An 18,447-nucleotide genomic window follows, 5' to 3' on the forward strand; every position below is an offset into this window, starting at 1 on the left:
TTTTGTTTTTTTTTTAAATGATGATTTTCATGAAATTGAATTCCATCATTAAAAATTTGAGTTGCGCGATTTACAAAAGCAACAATCGGATTCGCAATCAAAACTCAAAAAGAAAACATAGTTCTTAACAAGAATAAAGATTGATAAAATACAAGAAACTCTTGTATAGGTAATGGTAAAAATCAACTCATGTTCAAACTCTAAAATTCACTTCTCTATGTGGTCCAACACGAGAATGTCAATGAGCATCACGCATAACCTGCAAATAGACGACAATGTCAGTACGTGAATGAGAGAAAATGATATCTCAATGAGATTGCTTCTTACAATAAAATCGAGGCGATCTTAGTATGTACCCCACCGTCCTTGTTAGGGATTTTAGTATTTCGCCAAGATTTTATCATAAGAGAAGACATCATTAAAATTATCAATCCACGACCATCAATCGAATGCCCACTTTTATTCCAAAAGTTTCATATGCAAAAGTATCATTGATTTTTGAAAGATTGATTTGTGATTTTACTCATAGAAAAATGAAGTGACTTCTATTTTGATAAATTTGTACACAAAATGATTTGCGTTATAGCCCCAAAATGTGAGAATGAGAAAATTTGATAGAAAATGCAATTTCAATTTGTGTCCCAATATAATCACAACTTGAATTTTTTTTTTTTTGAAATGATTTTGAGCCCCTAAATATAAATTTAAACAAAACCATGTGTTCAACATGGCCAAATCAAAATGTGTAGAACTTGCATTCAAAATGCTCACTTGTCAAAAGTGATTGTCAATTTTCAATCATAGGCTTGCATCACCGAGGGCATTCGATTGATTTCCGCAAATTTCAAGATGAAAAAGTAATACAAAATGAGCAAATAAAAAAGGAAATGATACTTACAATGGGTGCCGACCTTTGTCTCATGCTTTTTTTTTTTTTTTTCACATAGACATGCACATGGAATGTGGTTCGATTTCTACTCTATACGGCCCAAAATGGAGCCATGGGATCACAGGACTGAACCAACAAGCTCGTGGCTAGGTCGTGTTACCCATGACTCCGGCTTCGTCAAAGGACCGACCCGTGTCGCATGCTCGCAGACCAGAGTGGGGACCTTTGACATCAAGAAAGAAATTTCGGGGTTGAGATGGGCAACTCATACTACATGCTTGTAGTCGGAGTGGTATCCACCTCAACACCATCCTAAGTGATCCTATGCGGCCCAGGTCCGGCAGCGGGTTGTGTGTGCTAAAGTGTAGTGTAATGCAGGGGATACAGGCATGACAATTCATAAGCAATCAACACTTCATACATGGACAATAAACCATACATTCCTTCACCTCCCTACAAAACAAAGGTGAGCAAACACTTCCCCTTATACCTCCCATTCTACAAAAACATTTAACACATTTAATGTTAGGGACTAACCTGAAATCCTCGCTGGCAAACAAAAATATTTTTTGAACAAGATTAATTTTGGCCTAAGTCCTCTAAGGTTCAAAACTAAGTCCCCAGCGGAGTCGCCAAGCTGTCGCAACCTACCCTCGGGAGGGAACGAGTTTAGGGGGTATTGCCTAAAGAACGGGCCTAAGGCCCATGATCAGGCGCGGGCTCTCCCAAGCCCATACCCCGCGTCACGTTGGGATATTTTTAAGAAATTTTGCACAAAAGGAGTCGCCACTAGCCTATTGGGGTTGGCTAGAAACCAAGTGAGGTATGGGAGTATACCTCACTTCCTACGCAACCAGAGAATCTAGGTCCGGGAACTTGATTACACTAATTAATCAATTAGTGCCCTTTCGGTACCTAATCTTGTTCATTTTAACAAAATGATTTTTGTCAGACAGTTTGGATTAATTTTATATTTATCCACTAACATACGAGGTGATCATGCGGGTGCGCGATCATTAAAGTAATAATCATAACTATCAAAATCCTAATTGCCATAAAATTAAACACGTGCAATCAAACATAATTAGATATGCAAATTAAACATTTAACATAATCAATATACGAGCATATAAAGGTCTAATAATGCTAAAATGGCAATACATGGCAAGTCCTAATCAAACCCCATCATTTTTGGATTTTCGAAAAATTTATTTTATTTTATTTTTATTTTATTTTTTTAATTTAAAAAAAAGAAAAGAAAAGAAATATATATATATATATATAACTAATTTCTAATTTTTAAAATTTTATTTGGACTTTCGAAATTTTTTTAATTTTTTTAATTTTTTTAATTTTTAAAGAAAAATAACTAATTTCTAATTTTTAAATATTTTTGGATTTTCGAAATTGTTTTAATTAATTTTTAAAATTTTAATTTGTTTAAAGAAAATATTTTTAGAATTTTAAATTAAATTTTTATTATAAAAGGTGAACCGGGTCGGGTTCGGTTCGACTCGACCCGGTCCAACGCGGATCGGGTCCGGTCGAGACCGGACTCGGATTCGGTCCAAATGGGGGCCGGCTGAACTGGCGCTTGGAAGCAAGGCCCGACTTGGTAGGGCCTTACCTTGGCTTGTTGGGCCCAACCGGCGAGCCCAATCGATCTAATACTTTCTATTTAAAAAAAAAAGAAACCCACTACCTAAGCTAGCCCAAACCCAAAAGGCGGATGGCCCACTACGACAGGCCCACGTGGATAGAAACCCTACCCGGTTCGCGACCCGTGCCCGACCCGTTTTGGGCTGAAACCGAGGCTTTGCTGGCGGCGCGACAACGGCGGCGGCTTGACGGCAGCAGCCGGTGCGGCGGAGCAGAATCTTTGAGACGCGGCGGCGCGGCGAACCCGAGGCGAAGACGCGGTGGCCGGCTTGGGATCTACTGGCGTCGGGGGCAGCGGCGTCGAGCTACAAGCAGAGCACGGCGGGTTGTTACGGGCGGAGGAGCGAGGCAGCAGCGGTAGGGACGGCGACGCGAGCTCGCAGGCGAAGCGGTGACGCGAGCTTGCGGGCGAGGAGGAACTCCCGCGGATGGCGGGACGGTGGCCGACTCGGGTGGACTGGCGGTGGCGCGAGGAGGCTCGGGCGACGTCGGAGATAGCGGCGGCGGGTGTTGTCGGTTCGCGAGCAGAGCGCAGCCCAGTCGTCACGGGCGGAGGCGCGGCGGTGGCTCGAGCTGCTCGACGCGGTCTTGGCGGACGTTCGGCAGGCAACGGCGCGAAGGTGTGGCGTCGCTCGAGGTGCGAGAGAACGGCGGCTCGGCGTTGAGGAGAAAGGGCAGACTTGCGGGTGGCTTTGGCGGCGAGCTGCTCCTCGGCTTCTCCGGATCTGGGTTTCGGGAAGACAATGGCGGTCTCGGTTGGTGGAGCGGCGTCGGGTTGGGGCGGCGGGAGGACAGCGGCTCAGATGGCGTTGGGCAGCGCCGCCGTTGCCCTCCTCCCCTCCGTTTCCTCAGATTTGGGTTCCGGAGAAGACGGCGGGGGATGGCCTCGATTGGGCAGCTTGGCGCCGCTCCTTCCTCCCTTGAACTCTCTCCCTATTCCCCCCTTTTTCTTCTCTAGTTTTTTCTTTGTTTCTCCTCCCCGCCCCCTCTCTCTCTGTTCCCTTCGAACCCCCCTCCTCTGCTAGGGTTTCACGCACGAGAGGAAGAGAGAAAGCGGCATGGGCCGGGCCAAAGCGAGATTCGGCCCGGCCCCTTCCATGTCTCTTTTTTCCTATTTTTTTGTTGTTTTTTTTGTTTTCTTTTTATCTTTTGTTTGCTTTGTTGTTCTTTTTTTTTTGCTCTTTTTTTTTTTTTATCATTTTTCTTAAAGGACTAATTCCTAATTCTATAGACAATTAAATCCTAAATGAAAAATGGGAAAAATTAGGTGTCAACAATGTCGATGTCAAGTCAGTTTTGGATTCCTCTCATTATTTAAGGTGCTTGAGTTATGGTTGATATTCGAAGTAATCTTCCAATTGCAGACTACAAGGAAAAAAAAGGAAAATGAGATGGTGATGGTCCGTCGTTGGCGATACAGGTGACGAACCATCATCCACCGCCATTTTCTTAGTAATCGGATATACTTGTTGCATCGGTTTTTACTTCTTTTTTTTTTTTTTTTTTTTTAATCCCTGCTGAAAGTAGAAAGTTAATCACACTGGCTACTGTTGCTGGTTGCCAATCATCCGGGAAAGGGGGTTTGTGGTCCAAAAGGCAACATTATTTTTAGAAAATAAAGGTGGCGTTACCTTAGCTAGCTTTTCACTTGTCAATTAAACATTATAAGAGTGTGAAAATTTCATGATTGTCATATAACTACGTGATGATCACACGTGATATGATGTAATGTCATACATAACAATTTACCTTTCTACTTTCATTCTTTATGAATAATTCGAATTACAATATTTTGTCCAAATTGACATGAACACATTAATAAAACAAGTTAAACAACATCGGCCTTGCTAGCCAGCAAAAAACATTCTTATTCCATATGCTCAAACCCCAATGAATGAAAACAACCTTGAATTTTGATATTGCAAAAGATAAAAATTAAACTACCAAATAATGTCAGGAACTATAAAATATTTTTAGATTCTGCTAGTAATCAAAGTTCGGTCGTCACTGGTTCGTGCCGGTGACGTGCCCGTGTCCTTCGCCAGGGCTTGGGCCCGAGTCCTTAATCCCTCCGAGTGTCTCCAAGTTGGCGAACTTGTGTCCCTCACCCGGGCTTGGGCCTGAGTCCTTAATCCCTCCAAGTGTCTCCGAGTTGGTGAACTTGTGTCCCTCACCCGGGCTCGGGCCAGCTTGCTTGATAGCCCCAAGCGACAACCCATCGAAGAACCCTCCGCAGGCAACTCCCACTGGCGCTTTCGTCTCCATCACGTTGAAGGGTCGAGCTTCGTTCCCAACGAAAACGGCACTGAGCATCGCCAGGACCAAGAGAATGTGGAGAACCCTTGTTGCGCTCCTCATGTTCGATGAAATCACCGACAGAGACAATAAACAGAGAACTTTTTGATGATTCGTTTGGAGGGAGCTTGTGATGCGGAGTCTATGGCCGAGCAGGCACTCTAATATATAGTGCGAGCAACGAAGAGTTTTGTTTGACCGGCTCTTCTTGATGGTCCCGGTTTCCTCGTTCTTCCTCTCCTTTTCTTCGTAGAATAATTAGTCTTTTCCTGTTCGAAGGCAACGTGAGTATTGGCATTTCTGCATGCAGCCAACTTGAGGAAGCAACGAGGGAGCTTCTGTTGTGGCCGAGAGCGCACATGCAAGCCAAGGGAAGAAGGAAGAATGTAGCAGGCGACTCTTTGACCGCTTACTAAAACGTTTGCGCTCATCTAAAGGGCTAGATACATCATATATTACTCTATTTCACACAAGTAGATATAGGGGGACCGAGTTTGAAGGTTTAGAAGATGAGAGACAGAAGTTGGACTGTAATTTCTATGTCTAGTTTTTCAGCCGTCGAGCGAATATAGTCTATAAGCAGCCATGGAGAAAAAAGGTTTTACCGCAAACCGAAGACCAAAGACCTTGAGGATGACGGTGTTTTCTTGAGATGATGATGCAGCAGAGCCATATTGAACGACTCAAGTGTTGGAAGCAGGCACTCTCTCTCCTCCCACCACCTCTCATCTGAATGGAGATGGCACAACTTTTGTTAAGTAAGCGACTTATGTAACTATTTGTACTAAAACTTTGTCGAGTAAGCGAGTTACGTTATCCCAATCAGGTCACATGACAATATATTCAATTGAGGTTTTACACCAAGCGGAATTTGAAAAATTTAAGTACTTGATTGAACCAAAAGAAGAAGAAGAAGAAGAAGTTAAGGTACTAAATCGTAGAAAAGACAAAGATTTAGATACTGATGATATCATTGCTCGCGAAGAAAACTCTAAGAATTCACTCAATATTGGAATACTACCTTGAGATGTCTTTTTTTATTTGCCTATACGTTCATCTGGAACTTCAGTTCTATTTCCCACATATACATGTATATATATTTATTGATCACATCTTTCATTCTTGTTTAGAATTTATAGCTCCTTGGCACAAAGGCATTGCCCTTATCAATTTCCTCCTTATTTTAATTTATTTTCAATTTTCCTCGTTCATAGAATATAACACAATATATTTTTCTCTCCTCTTCATGTTCATTTTCTCATATCGTCACTCCTTTTATTTTCTTTGCCACTACCACTTTTTTCCCAAACATAGTATAAATAAGAGAAAATATGCAGTAAACAATGATGTTGCTTCAAGGAAGGGGGCGCTCGAACCTATTTTTAATCTAAGTGATTTTATCCCAATAGCTCTGTTTATCTTTATTCTTATATTCATACTTTTGTGTTTGGATATTGCCAACATGTTTAGACTAGTTTTTTGGTCAATGTCATGAAGAGGCCGCTCAATTCCTCGAGTATCATCCAAAATGATCATTCAGGTCGACTCATGTAGATGATTTTTCGTCCACATCGATCATGCTCCGAATTATGATATTCGATATTAAGGAGCTCGAGATTTTTGTGTTCCGGTTAACGTTGGGTTTTGGAGTTGATGTCAACGTCAAGTCAAGTCAAGTCAGTTTTGGGTTCCTCTCATTATTTAAGGTCCTTGAATTAGGGTCGATATTCGAAGTAATCTTCCAATCGCAGGCTACAAGGAAAAGAAAAATGGAAAATGAGATGGTGATGGTCCGTCGTTGGCGATACAGGTGACGAACCATCAACCACCGCCATTTTCTTAGTAATCGGATATACTTGTTGCATCGGTTTTTACTTTTTTTTTTTTTAATCCCTGCTGAAAGTTAATTAAAGCCAATATGCCGTAGAAAGTTAATCACGCTGGCTATTGTTGCTGGTTGCCAATCATCCGGGAAAGGGGGTTTGTGGTCCAAAAGGCGACATTACTTTTAGAAATAAAGGTGGCGTTACCTTAGCATGGTTCAGAAAAGATAGCTTTTCACTTGTCAATTAAACATTATAAGAGCGTAAAATTTTTAGGATTGTCATATAACTACGTGATGATCACACATGATGTGATGTAATGTCATAGTTCCTTTCTACTTTCAATCTTTTTGAATAATTCGAATGACGAGTTCATGTGATTTTGTCCAAATTGACATGAACACATTAATAAAACAAGTTAAACAACATCGGCCTTGCTAGCCAGCAAAAAACATTCTTATTCCATATGCAAGCTCGAACCCCAGTGAATGAAAACAACCTTGAATCAAAGTTCAGTCATCACTGGTTCGTGCCGGTGATGTGCCCGTGTCCTTCACCAGGGCTTGGGCCCGAGTCCTTAATCCGTCCGAGTGTCTCCGAGTTGGTGAACTTGTGTCCCTCCCCCGGGCTCGGGCCTGAGTCCTTAATCCATCCGAGTGTCTCCGAGTTGGTGAACTTGTGTCCCTCCCCCGGGCTCGGGCCTGAGTCCTTAATCCGTCCGAGTGTCTCCGAGTTGGTGAACTTGTGTCCCTCCCCCGGGCTCGGGCCTGAGTCCTTAATCCGTCCGAGTGTCTCCGAGTTGGTGAACTTGTGTCCCTCCCCCGGGCTCGGGCCTGAGTCCTTAATCCGTCCGAGTGTCTCCGAGTTGGTGAACTTGTGTCCCTCCCCGGGCTCGGGCCTGAGTCCTTAATCTGTCCGAGTGTCTCCGAGTTGGTGAACTTGTGTCCCTCCCCGGGCTCGGGCCTGAGTCCTTAATCCGTCCGAGTGTCTCCGAGTTGGTGAACTTGTGTCCCTCCCGGGCTCGGGCCTGAGTCCTTAATCCGTCCGAGTGTCTCCGAGTTGGTGAACTTGTGTCCCTCACCAGGTGGACTTGGACCCGATGAGTGCACTTCACCAATTAACTCATGCAAGGGTCGAGCTTCAGATTTGAGAAAAATGGCGTTGAGCAAAGCTAGGACAAGGAAAATGTGGAGGGCCCTCATGGCACTCCTCATGCTTGACAAGACACAAGAGGGCGTTATGAGAGTTGATCTGTATGTGTTAGTGTAGTTTGGTAATCCAAGAGGGATAATTTATAGTGGATATGTAGCACCTTAGAAGGAAAGAAGATCTACGAAGCACCTTAGAAGGAAAGAAGATCTACGAACATATGTAGCACCTTAGAAGGAAAGAAGATCTACGAACATCATTGATATTAAGAAGGAAATCAGAATCAATGTCACCTATGGAAACAACAATTAATTATATGGCAACAATTTATTTTTATGTTTAGTTTGTGGTCCAAATATAGTATGGGTAGGTAGCAAGGATGGTGGTGAAAAGAGTTTTAGTTGACCGGCTCTTTGTGATATTTATCGTTTTTCTTGTTCTCTTTCTGATTTTCTTCTTTAATAAGAGTAGCTGAAAAGGCACCAGCATGTGGATAGAGAGGGAAAAAGGCATGAATTGCATTATCTGTTTGGGAAGGGATTTGAATTTTCATGAGACAAGGAGAGTTAATTTAAGGTCATAATACACGAGATATTTGGAGTGAGAGAAATAATTTCCTAATAGCGCCGTTGTTCTTAAAAAAGAATGGTCCCTTCCCTTTAATTGTTCCAAGGAAACCTATTGATTTGAAATGAAAACCTCACTTATTGGGATTTTGTCTAATCCTACAATAAGATTCCTTAAATGTGAATATTTAAAAAAAAAAAAAAGAAAGGAAAGGGAAATCCCATTGAGTGAGCTCAAAACTCAAACGGCCAAATAGAGCTAGAAAGCGTGCCCCATTTTCATCTAACAGTACAGCTGATTTTGGTATTGCTTTGTGTATCAACAAGAACAACAAGAGCGGTGTCCTAATTCAGGAACATATCCTTTCCTTTTCTGATGAATCCTCCCTCCGAAACAAATGTAGGCCAAATAAAGAAAATTCCTAGAACAGAATTCAACTTCGTTCCGCCTCGATAGAAGATTGGTGCCGACGAAGCCTCAACACATGCTTGCTTCTCAAGTTCCATGAGCCTACGCTTTTATCTTTTAGAAGGGGCAAATGTCGATCTCAAATAGACTCATTCTACTTCTCTATGTGGTCAAACACGAGAATGTCAAGGAGCATCGTGCATAACCTACAAAAAGACAACAATGTCAGTATGTAAAAAAGAAAATGATCTCTCGATGAGGTCGCTTCTTACAACAAAATCGAGGCGACGGTACATGCCCCATAGTCCTTATTATGGGGTTTTAGTATTTTGTTAAGATTTTATCATAAGAGAAGACATCATTAAGAAAGATCAATCAACGGCCATTAATCGAACGTCCACTTTTATTCTAAAAGTTTCATATCAAAAGTGACATTGATTTTTAAAGATTGGTTTATGATTTTACTCCTGCAAAAATGAAGTGACTTTTGTTTTGAAAAATCCATACACAAATTATTATATGAATTTCAATCCTAGAATGTGAGAGAGAAAGAATTTGATCGAAAATATGATCTCAAATTTTTTTTTTTTGTACCCCAAAATATAATCCTGGCTTGAAAGAATTTCTAAACAAAAAGTGGTTTTGAGCCCATAATTAAAAATTTAGACAAGGTTATATGTTTAACAGGGCCAAATCAAAGTGTTTAAAACCTGCATTCAATGTTCACTTATCAAGAGTGCTTGTCAATTGTTTTATTGTAACCCTACATCACTGAGGGCATTCGATTGATTTCCGCGAATTTCAAGATGAAAATTCAATTAAAAAAAATCGAATAAAAAGAAGAATGATACTTACAGTGGGCACGACTTCTCTCTCTCTCTCTCTCTCTCTCTCTCTCTCTCTCTAATTACATAAACATGCACAGGGGATGTGGTTTGATTTCTACTCTATACAGCTCAAAATAGAGCCATAGGATTATTGGACCGAACCAACAAGATCGCAACTAAGTTGTGTTTCCCATGACTCTGGCTTCATCAAAGAACCGATCCGTGTCGCATGGTTGCATACTAGGGTGGGGACCTTTGACATTCAAGAAAAAAATTTCAGGGTTAAGATGGGCAACTTATACTACATGGTTGTAGTGGTGGTATCCACCAAAACTCTATCCTAAGTGATCCTATGTGGCCGAGGTTTGGCGGCAGGTAGTGTCACGCCCTGAACCTCGAGCGCGCAAACATCCCTCGATGGTCGATAGGATTGCGACGTTCCCAGGATGCATCGCGGACCCATACACATGCGGAAGCAAATTATTAAACTCTATACATCAATTAAACATGGGATAGAAAAACAGGACAACCAATTAACACAAGCCAAACTTTATAAACACATGGGGTTTATATACAAAAGTTTAAAGCTCAAAAGAAGTTACTAGGCTAACCCTACCTCGGACCTTACCTACTTGGGATTCGGGTCTACTACAACACCATCGGGGATGTCAATGTCTAAAGGGTTAGCCACCTCTACTCCGGGCTCATCAACCTCAGGCCCCTGGTTCGCCACGATATTTTCCAAAATATCGGCATCCATGACAGGGACGAGTACCGCCTCATACTCGGCATCGACGGCAAGTCCGTCAAAGCCGTCCAAGGGGCCCTCCCGAATCCCGTTAGGCCCGTGATGAAATCACACTTTGAAGCGATGAGGTACCAACTAAGGTAGGCCCTCATCAACCCAAATGGTGGTCACGATGAGCTCACGGGTCTAGGGGGTCCCATGGATAGGGAGTATGGTACGCTGGGTCTCCGCCTCCTGTGGCCGCCCAAAACGAATGTGGCGTACCACCATTTAAGGACTTGTAAAATTGAAACCACAACAGGGTGAGACAAAGTCTCAACGAGTTCACACCTTAAACCTTGATTAGGACGAGAATTCACCTAGAGGTAGCCTAAACATGCACCATATAAGACTTATCTCGCCTCAGCACCTCCCCCATATTAGAGAGGGGGAAAATGCATGAATTGCATTATTTGTTTGGGAAGGGATTTGAATTTTCATGAGACAATGAGAGTTAATTTAAGTTCATAATACACGAGATATTTGGAGTGAGGGAAATAATTTCCTAATAGTGCCGTTGTTCTTTAAAAAAAAAATGGTCCCTTCTCTACCTTTAATTGTTCCAAGGAAACCTATTGATTTGAAATGAAAACCTCACTTATTGGGATTTTGTCTAATCCTACAATAAGATTCCTTAAATGTGAATATTTAAAAAAAAAAAAAAAAGAAAGGAAAGGGAAATCCCATTGAGTGAGCTCAAAACTCAAACGGCCAAATAGAGCTAGAAAGCGTGCCCCATTTTCATCTAACAGTACAGCTGGTTTTGGTATTGCTTTTTGTATCAACAAGAACATCAAGAGCGGTGTCCTAATTCAGGAACATATCCTTTCCTTTTCTGATGAATCCTCCCTCCGAAACAAATGTAGGCCAGAAAGCACAATCCACCCAAAACATATCTCAAAGGTGCTAACATCCATAGTTTAACCTTGATGGCATAACTTAATAACCCTTCCAACAGGAACCGACAGTTCAATCGGAAAAATATCTAACCTAATTAAATTCATCAAAAAATGCTTCAACTTCCCCACATTTATTTGCTTGCGACAGACCACGCAATGTCAGAAAGCACAATGCAATCGGCAAAATCTAGGAACAGAGACTCTGCATTTGATCTTATTTAGGTCGCAAAACTAAAAAGCAACACGAAAAGCTAGAGATAAAAATTCTCACTCCAACTAGGGGAAACACGACTAGCATCAAAGAATTCTGAAACGGTTTCACCACTAGCCTCGGAACCAGGTAAGGGCAGGCGGCGATCGCTAGGAACAAAGCCGCAGAGTAGTAGCACATCTGCTAATTCTCCCTCAACAAATTCGCCAAGTCCGCCCATCGACCGCCCCGCACGAACTTGCCCAACGCCCTTTGCGCCTCGGTCGATCCACGCTCCCACGTCACCTCCGTCGCCGTGGTGGTGGTGGTGGCAGCGTGGTGATGGCTGTGGTGATGGCCATGGTTATGGTGGTGATTGCCGTGGTCATGGTCGTGGTTGTGGTCGTGGTTGTGATCGCTGGCTTTGGCGAGGGGGCGGGACCGCCAATCCCAAGGAGTGGCCATGAATCCGAACCGTGGCAACAAACCACGAAAGCCGGAGTTGCCGGGAATGCGGAGAAGCAGGTGGGAAGCGCCGACTCCTCGCGGCCGCGTAGCGGCGGCGAGGCAAGAGGTCGGGGACTGGAACCCGCACAGATCGGCCCCGCAGGGGAGGGCTTCCATTGGCGGAGAAGAAGCGCAGGAGGAGGGCTGCTCAGGCCATGGAAGTGAAGAAGGAGAAGGGAGGTTGGTTCGGCAGTTGGAATAAGTCGCGGCTGCTACTTTGGTCTTTAAAAGGTTATAAAATAAGGGAAGGGAGGGAGGGAGGGAGGGATGGAGTTATACTAGCCACACCACGTGCTCATTGTATAGTCGAGGGGGCGGCTGGGGCACGGCATGATGCAATTGCTAGTGTGCTTTGTTACTTTAGAGAGGGGGGGACTCTCACTTGAAATGCCATGTCATCAGCCTCCAACTTTAGTAAAACAAAAAATTAAGAAATTTTAAAAATAATGGCTTCACAGAACAAGTTACGTGGAGGTTTTGTCTATTTTGGGTTCTAGCAAAACCTAATTTTACTTTGAGCACAGTCGGACGAGAAGTGTCCCTTATAACACAATAAGGTTGCGTTTGGTAGTTGGAATAAAATTCGAGATATAATACAATTTATCTTATTCTACGTTTGGTGCTTGCTTAAGACAAGATAAAGTTGAATATGATGGGGATATAGACAGGATAAAATTATTCCATGAGAGGGTGGGATAAAGGTAGATAGAATTTCTAATGTCCATAATAGGAAAGTTATTTTTCTCATATAACAAACTTATTAAATTAACAAAACTGAAATTATATTTCAATATAAATAATATTTGAATTATAGTTTAAGAAATTAAAAACTTTAAAAATGTATTTTTAATTAATCTTATTTTAATTTATATGTTCAACTTTAATTTTATCTTATAATAAACATTAAATCTATAAATTAAGTATTTATATCTATTATATATTTTAGGTATTTTTGTATTTTAGGTATGTTAGTACAGTTTACTATTTGATAAAATTTTATTAAAGAATTATGAAAGGGGAAAAAAAGAAATAATAAAGAAAATAATATAAAAAAGAGGAAAAATAAAATAAAAATAAAGGAATAGTGTTACGAGAGATTTTCATCATTTCCGTTATGAACATTTAGGTTCATTTACAATGATATGCCATTTATATATTTAAAAAAAAATGTAGATGAGATGATGTGAACATATTCGACTTTAATACTTTGATGCACAAAACAATAGACATAATATAAAAAAATCATAGGATTTCATATCTTATCCTATCTAGTCATATCCCGATTAAAAATCCAGATGACCAAACATAGCCTAAGGGACTCGAGGGAAAAATGCCAACTTGGATGCGTTTTCTTGAGAAGATCCCATGGTAGAGATATCTTGAACAATTGAAATGCTCAAAAATAAGAACTCTCTCTTTCTCTTTCTCTCTTTCTACACTTGAATATGATACATTTTTATTTATTTATTGAGTTAGCAACTCATGTAACGATTTATACTTAAGTTTTATCGAGTAAGCTAGCGATGTCGACACAATCACTTCACATGTCGATTTATTGAGCAAAGCTTTTAGGTACTTGATCGAACAAGAAAAAAATTGGGGTACTGAATTATAGAAAATATGAAAATTTTATAATTTTTACCTCCTTAGCACAATGGCATTGACCTTATCAACTTTCTCCATATTTTTTTTTAATTTTTTTTCCATTTTCCTCATCCATAGAATATGACACAAAATAATATTCTCACTTCTTCATATTCATTTCTCTTATTGTCACTTCTTTTATTTTCTTTTCCTCTACCCCTTTTATTCCCCAAACATAGTACAAACAAAGAGAAAGTATGCAGTAAACAATTATGTTCCTTCAAGGAAGAAGAAGCATTCCAAACCTATTTTTAATATGATAATTTTATCTCAATGGCTTTGTTTATTTTTATAATTACATTCATACTATTGTATTTGGATAATGCCAATATGTTGAGACAGGGTCTTTTGGTCAATGTCATGAAGACGATTCGAAGATCTTGTTCACTCGATTTCTTGAGTCTCATCTAATTGATCAATCAACTCAACTTATGTAGATGATTTTTCATCCAAACTAATTAGGCTTTGAATTAGGGTTTTTTTATTTTTTTATTTTTATGCCTAGGATCCACTGAGCCCGCCGAGCTTACGTCGGGCAGCCTACGGCTCGTAGAGTGTGCAGTACACCTTGAACCAAGTGTCAATACCTAAAGGGAAGCTAGCATAAGACCCCACCACCATGGCCCCCCACTTAAGACGTGTTAGTAGTCGCGGAGTTTCGACCCTGGGACTTCTGCGATGAAGTGCCCAAAGCCAAACTAACTCAGCTACCCACTGGTGGGTTGAATTAGGGTATTTGATAGCAAGAAATTCGAGAATTTTGTGTTTTGGTTAATAATGAATTTCAGGTCGATGTCAAGTCAAGTCAAGTCACTTTTGGATTCCTATTATTATTTGAGTATTTGATTTATGGTTGATTATAAAAGTATTCTCCAATTGTAGGCTACAAGGAAAAAAAGATGGAACATTGCAGCTAATATGTCGTTGAAAGTTAATCACATTGCCTATTGTTGCTTGTCGCCAATCATTTGGAAAAGAGAGTTTGCAGTCCACACCATTGTTTTTAGAGAATAAAAATGCCGTCACCTTAACAAAATTCCGAAAAGATATGTTTTAACTTATAATTAAACATTATAAGAAGGTGAAAAGTAATTGCACCAAAAGCTCTATTATATATCCGTTCCCTTCCTTTCAATTAAATCATCAAACCATATTAAAAACTTCATAATAGTTATAGAACTACACAATGATCACACAAGACACGATAGTCTCCCTTTCTACATTCAATCTTTGTGAATAATTTGAATGACACGTGTTGATGTGAGTCGGTCCAATTTGACACGAACACATTCCATAAAACAAGTTAAACAGCACTGGCCTTGCTCGCTAGCAAAAGACTATTATTCTATATTCAACCTTAAGGCCCAATGGATGACCAGGACCTTCACTTATGATATTGCAAAAGATACAAATTAAACAACCAAATAATGAAAGGGGCCATGAAATATTCTTAGTTTTTACTAGCAATCAAAGTTTGGTCATCACTAGTTCGTGCCGGTGACGTGCTTGTGTCCTTCACCAGGGGAGGGGGGGCTCGGGCCTGAGTCCTCAATCCCTCCAAGTGTCTCTGAGTTGGTGAACTTGTGTCCCTCGCTTGGGCTCGGCCCAGCTTGCTTGATGGCCTCAAGCGACAACCCGTCGAAGAACCCTCCGCAGGCAACTCCCACTGGAGCTTTCGGCTCCATCACATTGAAGGGTCGAGCTCCGTTCGCAACGAAAGTGGGGCTGAGCATCGCCAGGACCAAGAGAATGTGGAGAGCCCTTGTTGTGCTCCTCATGTTCGACGAAATTACTGACAGAGACAAGCAAAAGCAAATTTATACTGACAGAGACGATAAAGAGCAAATTTTTTTATTTGTTTGAAGGGAGTTTGTGATGCGGAGTCTATGGCCGAGCGGTTGCTCAAAATATATAGTGCGAGCAACGAAGAGTTTTCTTTGACCGGTTCTTCTTGATGGTCCCGGTTTCCCAGTTCTTCTTCTCTTTTTTTTTCGCATGACGATTTAGTCTTCCCCTGTTCAAAGGCCACGTGAGCATTTGCATTTCTGCAAGCTGCCGGCTTGAGGAAGCAACGAGGAACTTCTGTCGTGGCCGAGAGAGCGCACATGCAAGCCGGGGAAGAAGGAAGAATGTAGCACACGACTGATTGACCATTTACTAAAACATATTTACACTCATCTGAAAGGCTAGATATGTCTTGTATCACTCCATAACACACAAGTAGAGAGAGAGAGAGAGAGAGAGAGAGAGAGAGAGAGAGAGAGAGAGAGAGAGAGAGAGAGAGAGAGAGAGAGAGAGAGAGAGAGAGAGAGAGAGAGAGAGCAAGTTTGAAGGTCTTAAAGAAAAGGCAGAAGTTGGACCGCAATTTCTATGTCTAGTTTTTCAGCCGGCTAGTCCATAAGCAGCCATGGAGAAGAAATGTTTTACCCGAAACCGAAGACCAAAGACCTTGAGGATGACGGTGTTTTCTTGAGATGATGATGCAGCAGAGACATTTTGAACGACTCAAGTGTTCGGAGCCGGCACTCTCTCTCCTCCCGCCACCTCTTATCTGAATGGAGATGGCACAACTTTTGTTAAGTAAGCTACTTATGTAACGATTTGTACTAAAACTTTGTAGAGTTAAGCAAGTTACGTTATCACAATCACGTCACATGACAATATATTCAATTGAGGTTTTACACCAAGTGGAATTTGAAAAATTTAGGTACTTAATTGATATAAAAGAAGAAGAAAAAGAAGAAGTTAAGGTACTAAATTGTAGAAAAGACAAAAATTTAGGTACTCATGATATCATTGCCCAGGAAAAAAACTCTAACAATTCACTCAACATTGGAATACTACCTTGAGATGTCTTTTTTTATTTGCCTATAAGTTCATCTGGAACTTCAGTTCTATTTCCCACATATACATGTATATATTTTTATTGTTCACATCTTTCATTCTTGTTTAGAATTTATAGCTCCTTGGCACAAGGCATTGCCCTTATCAATTTCCTCCTTATTTTAATTTATTTTCAATTTTCCTCATTCATAAATATAACACAATATATTTTTCTCTCCTCCGCATGTTCATTTTCTCATCTTGTCACTCCTTTTATTTTCTTTGCCACTACCACTTTTTTCCCAAACATAGTATAAATAAGAGAAAATATGCAGTAAACAATGATGTTGCTTCGAGGAAGGGGAGCGCTCCGAACCTATTTTTAATCTGAATGATTTTATCCCAATGGCTCTGTTTATTTTTATTCTTATATTAATACTTTTGTGTTTGGATAATGCCAATATGTTGAGACTAGTCTTTTGTTCAATGTCATGAAGACGCCACTCAATTCCTTGAGTATCGGCCAAAATGATCATTCAAGTTGACTTATGTAGATGATTTTTCAACCAAATCGATCATGCTCCGAATTCTGGTATTCAATATAAAGGAGCTCGAGATTTTTGTGTTTCGGTAAATGATGAGTTTTGAAGTTTATGTCGATGTCAAGTCAGTTTTGGATTCCTCTCATTATTTAAGGTGCTTGAGTTATGGTTGATATTCGAAGTAATCTTCCAATTGCAGACTACACGGAAAAAAAAATGGAAAATGAGATGGTGATGGTCCGTCGTTGGCGATGCAGGTGAGAACCATCATCCACCGCCATTTTCTTAGTAATCGGATATACTTGTTGCATCGGTTTTTACTTTTTTTTTTTTTTTTTAATCCCTGCTGAAAGTTAATTAAAGCCAATATGCTGTAGAAAGTTAATCACACTGGCTATTGTTGCTGGTTGCCAATCATCCGGGAAAGGGGGTTTGCGGTCCAAAAGGCAACATTAGTTTTAGAAAATAAAGGTGGCGTTACCTTAGCTAGCTTTTCACTTGTCAATTAAACATTATAAGAGTGTGAAAATTTCATGATTGTCATATAACTACGTGATGATCACACGTTATATGATGTAATATCATACATAAAATTTACCTTTCTACTTTCATTCTTTATGAATAATTCGAATTACAATATTTTGTCCAAATTGACATGAACACATTAATAAAACAAGTTAAACAACATCGGCCTTGCTAGCCAGCAAAAAACATTCTTATTCCATATGCTCAAACCCCAATGAATGAAAACAACCTTGAATTTTGATATTGCAAAAGATAAAAATTAAACTACCAAATAATGTCAGGAACTATAAAATATTTTTAGATTCTGCAAGTAATCAAAGTTCGGTCGTCACTGGTTCGTGCCGGTGACGTGCCCGTGTCCTTCGCCAGGACTTGGGCCCGAGTCCTTAATCCCTCCGAGTGTCTCCAAGTTGGTGAACTTGTGTCCCTCACCAGGGCTTGGGCCTGAGTCCTTAATCCCTCCAAGTGTCTCCGAGTTGGTGAACTTGTGTCCCTCACCCGGGCTTGGGCCAGCTTGCTTGATAGCCCCAAGCGACAACCCATCGAAGAACCCTCCGCAGGCAACTCCCACTGGCGCTTTCGTCTCCATCACGTTGAAGGGTCGAGCTTCGTTCCCAACGAAAACGGCACTGAGCATCGCCAGGACCAAGAGAATGTGGAGAACCCTTGTTGCGCTCCTCATGTTCGATGAAATCACCGACAGAGACAATAAACAGAGAACTTTTTGATGATTCGTTTGGAGGGAGCTTGTGATGCGGAGTCTATGGCCGAGCAGGCACTCTAATATATAGTGCGAGCAACGAAGAGTTTTGTTTGACCGGCTCTTCTTGATGGTCCCGGTTTCCTCGTTCTTCCTCTCCTTTTCTTCGTAGAATAATTAGTCTTTTCCCTGTTCAAAGGCAACGTGAGTATT

The 18,447-nt window shown here is 41.0% G+C and overlaps 2 protein-coding genes across 2 annotated transcripts; both read right to left on the bottom strand.

Moving 5' to 3' along the window:
• Nucleotides 1-4,552: 4,552 nt before the first annotated feature.
• LOC120287113 (PAMP-induced secreted peptide 2-like) lies at nt 4,553-4,906 on the bottom strand. Its single transcript, XM_039299804.1, has one exon. It carries the CDS (start codon nt 4,904-4,906, stop codon nt 4,553-4,555), a length of 354 nt encoding a protein of 117 aa, XP_039155738.1.
• Nucleotides 4,907-17,862: 12,956 nt separating this feature from the next.
• LOC120287114 (PAMP-induced secreted peptide 2-like) lies at nt 17,863-18,216 on the bottom strand. Its single transcript, XM_039299806.1, has one exon. It carries the CDS (start codon nt 18,214-18,216, stop codon nt 17,863-17,865), a length of 354 nt encoding a protein of 117 aa, XP_039155740.1.
• Nucleotides 18,217-18,447: the final 231 nt, after the last annotated feature.

This window comes from Eucalyptus grandis, chromosome 8 (assembly GCF_016545825.1).
Source record: "Eucalyptus grandis isolate ANBG69807.140 chromosome 8, ASM1654582v1, whole genome shotgun sequence".
NCBI classification, from domain to species: Eukaryota; Viridiplantae; Streptophyta; class Magnoliopsida; order Myrtales; family Myrtaceae; genus Eucalyptus; species Eucalyptus grandis.

Bases quoted from the DNA above. Each gene is read 5' to 3' on its own strand.
- LOC120287114 (XM_039299806.1), bottom strand. From the start codon at position 18,216: ATGAGGAGCGCAACAAGGGTTCTCCACATTCTCTTGGTCCTGGCGATG.
- LOC120287113 (XM_039299804.1), bottom strand. From the start codon at position 4,906: ATGAGGAGCGCAACAAGGGTTCTCCACATTCTCTTGGTCCTGGCGATG.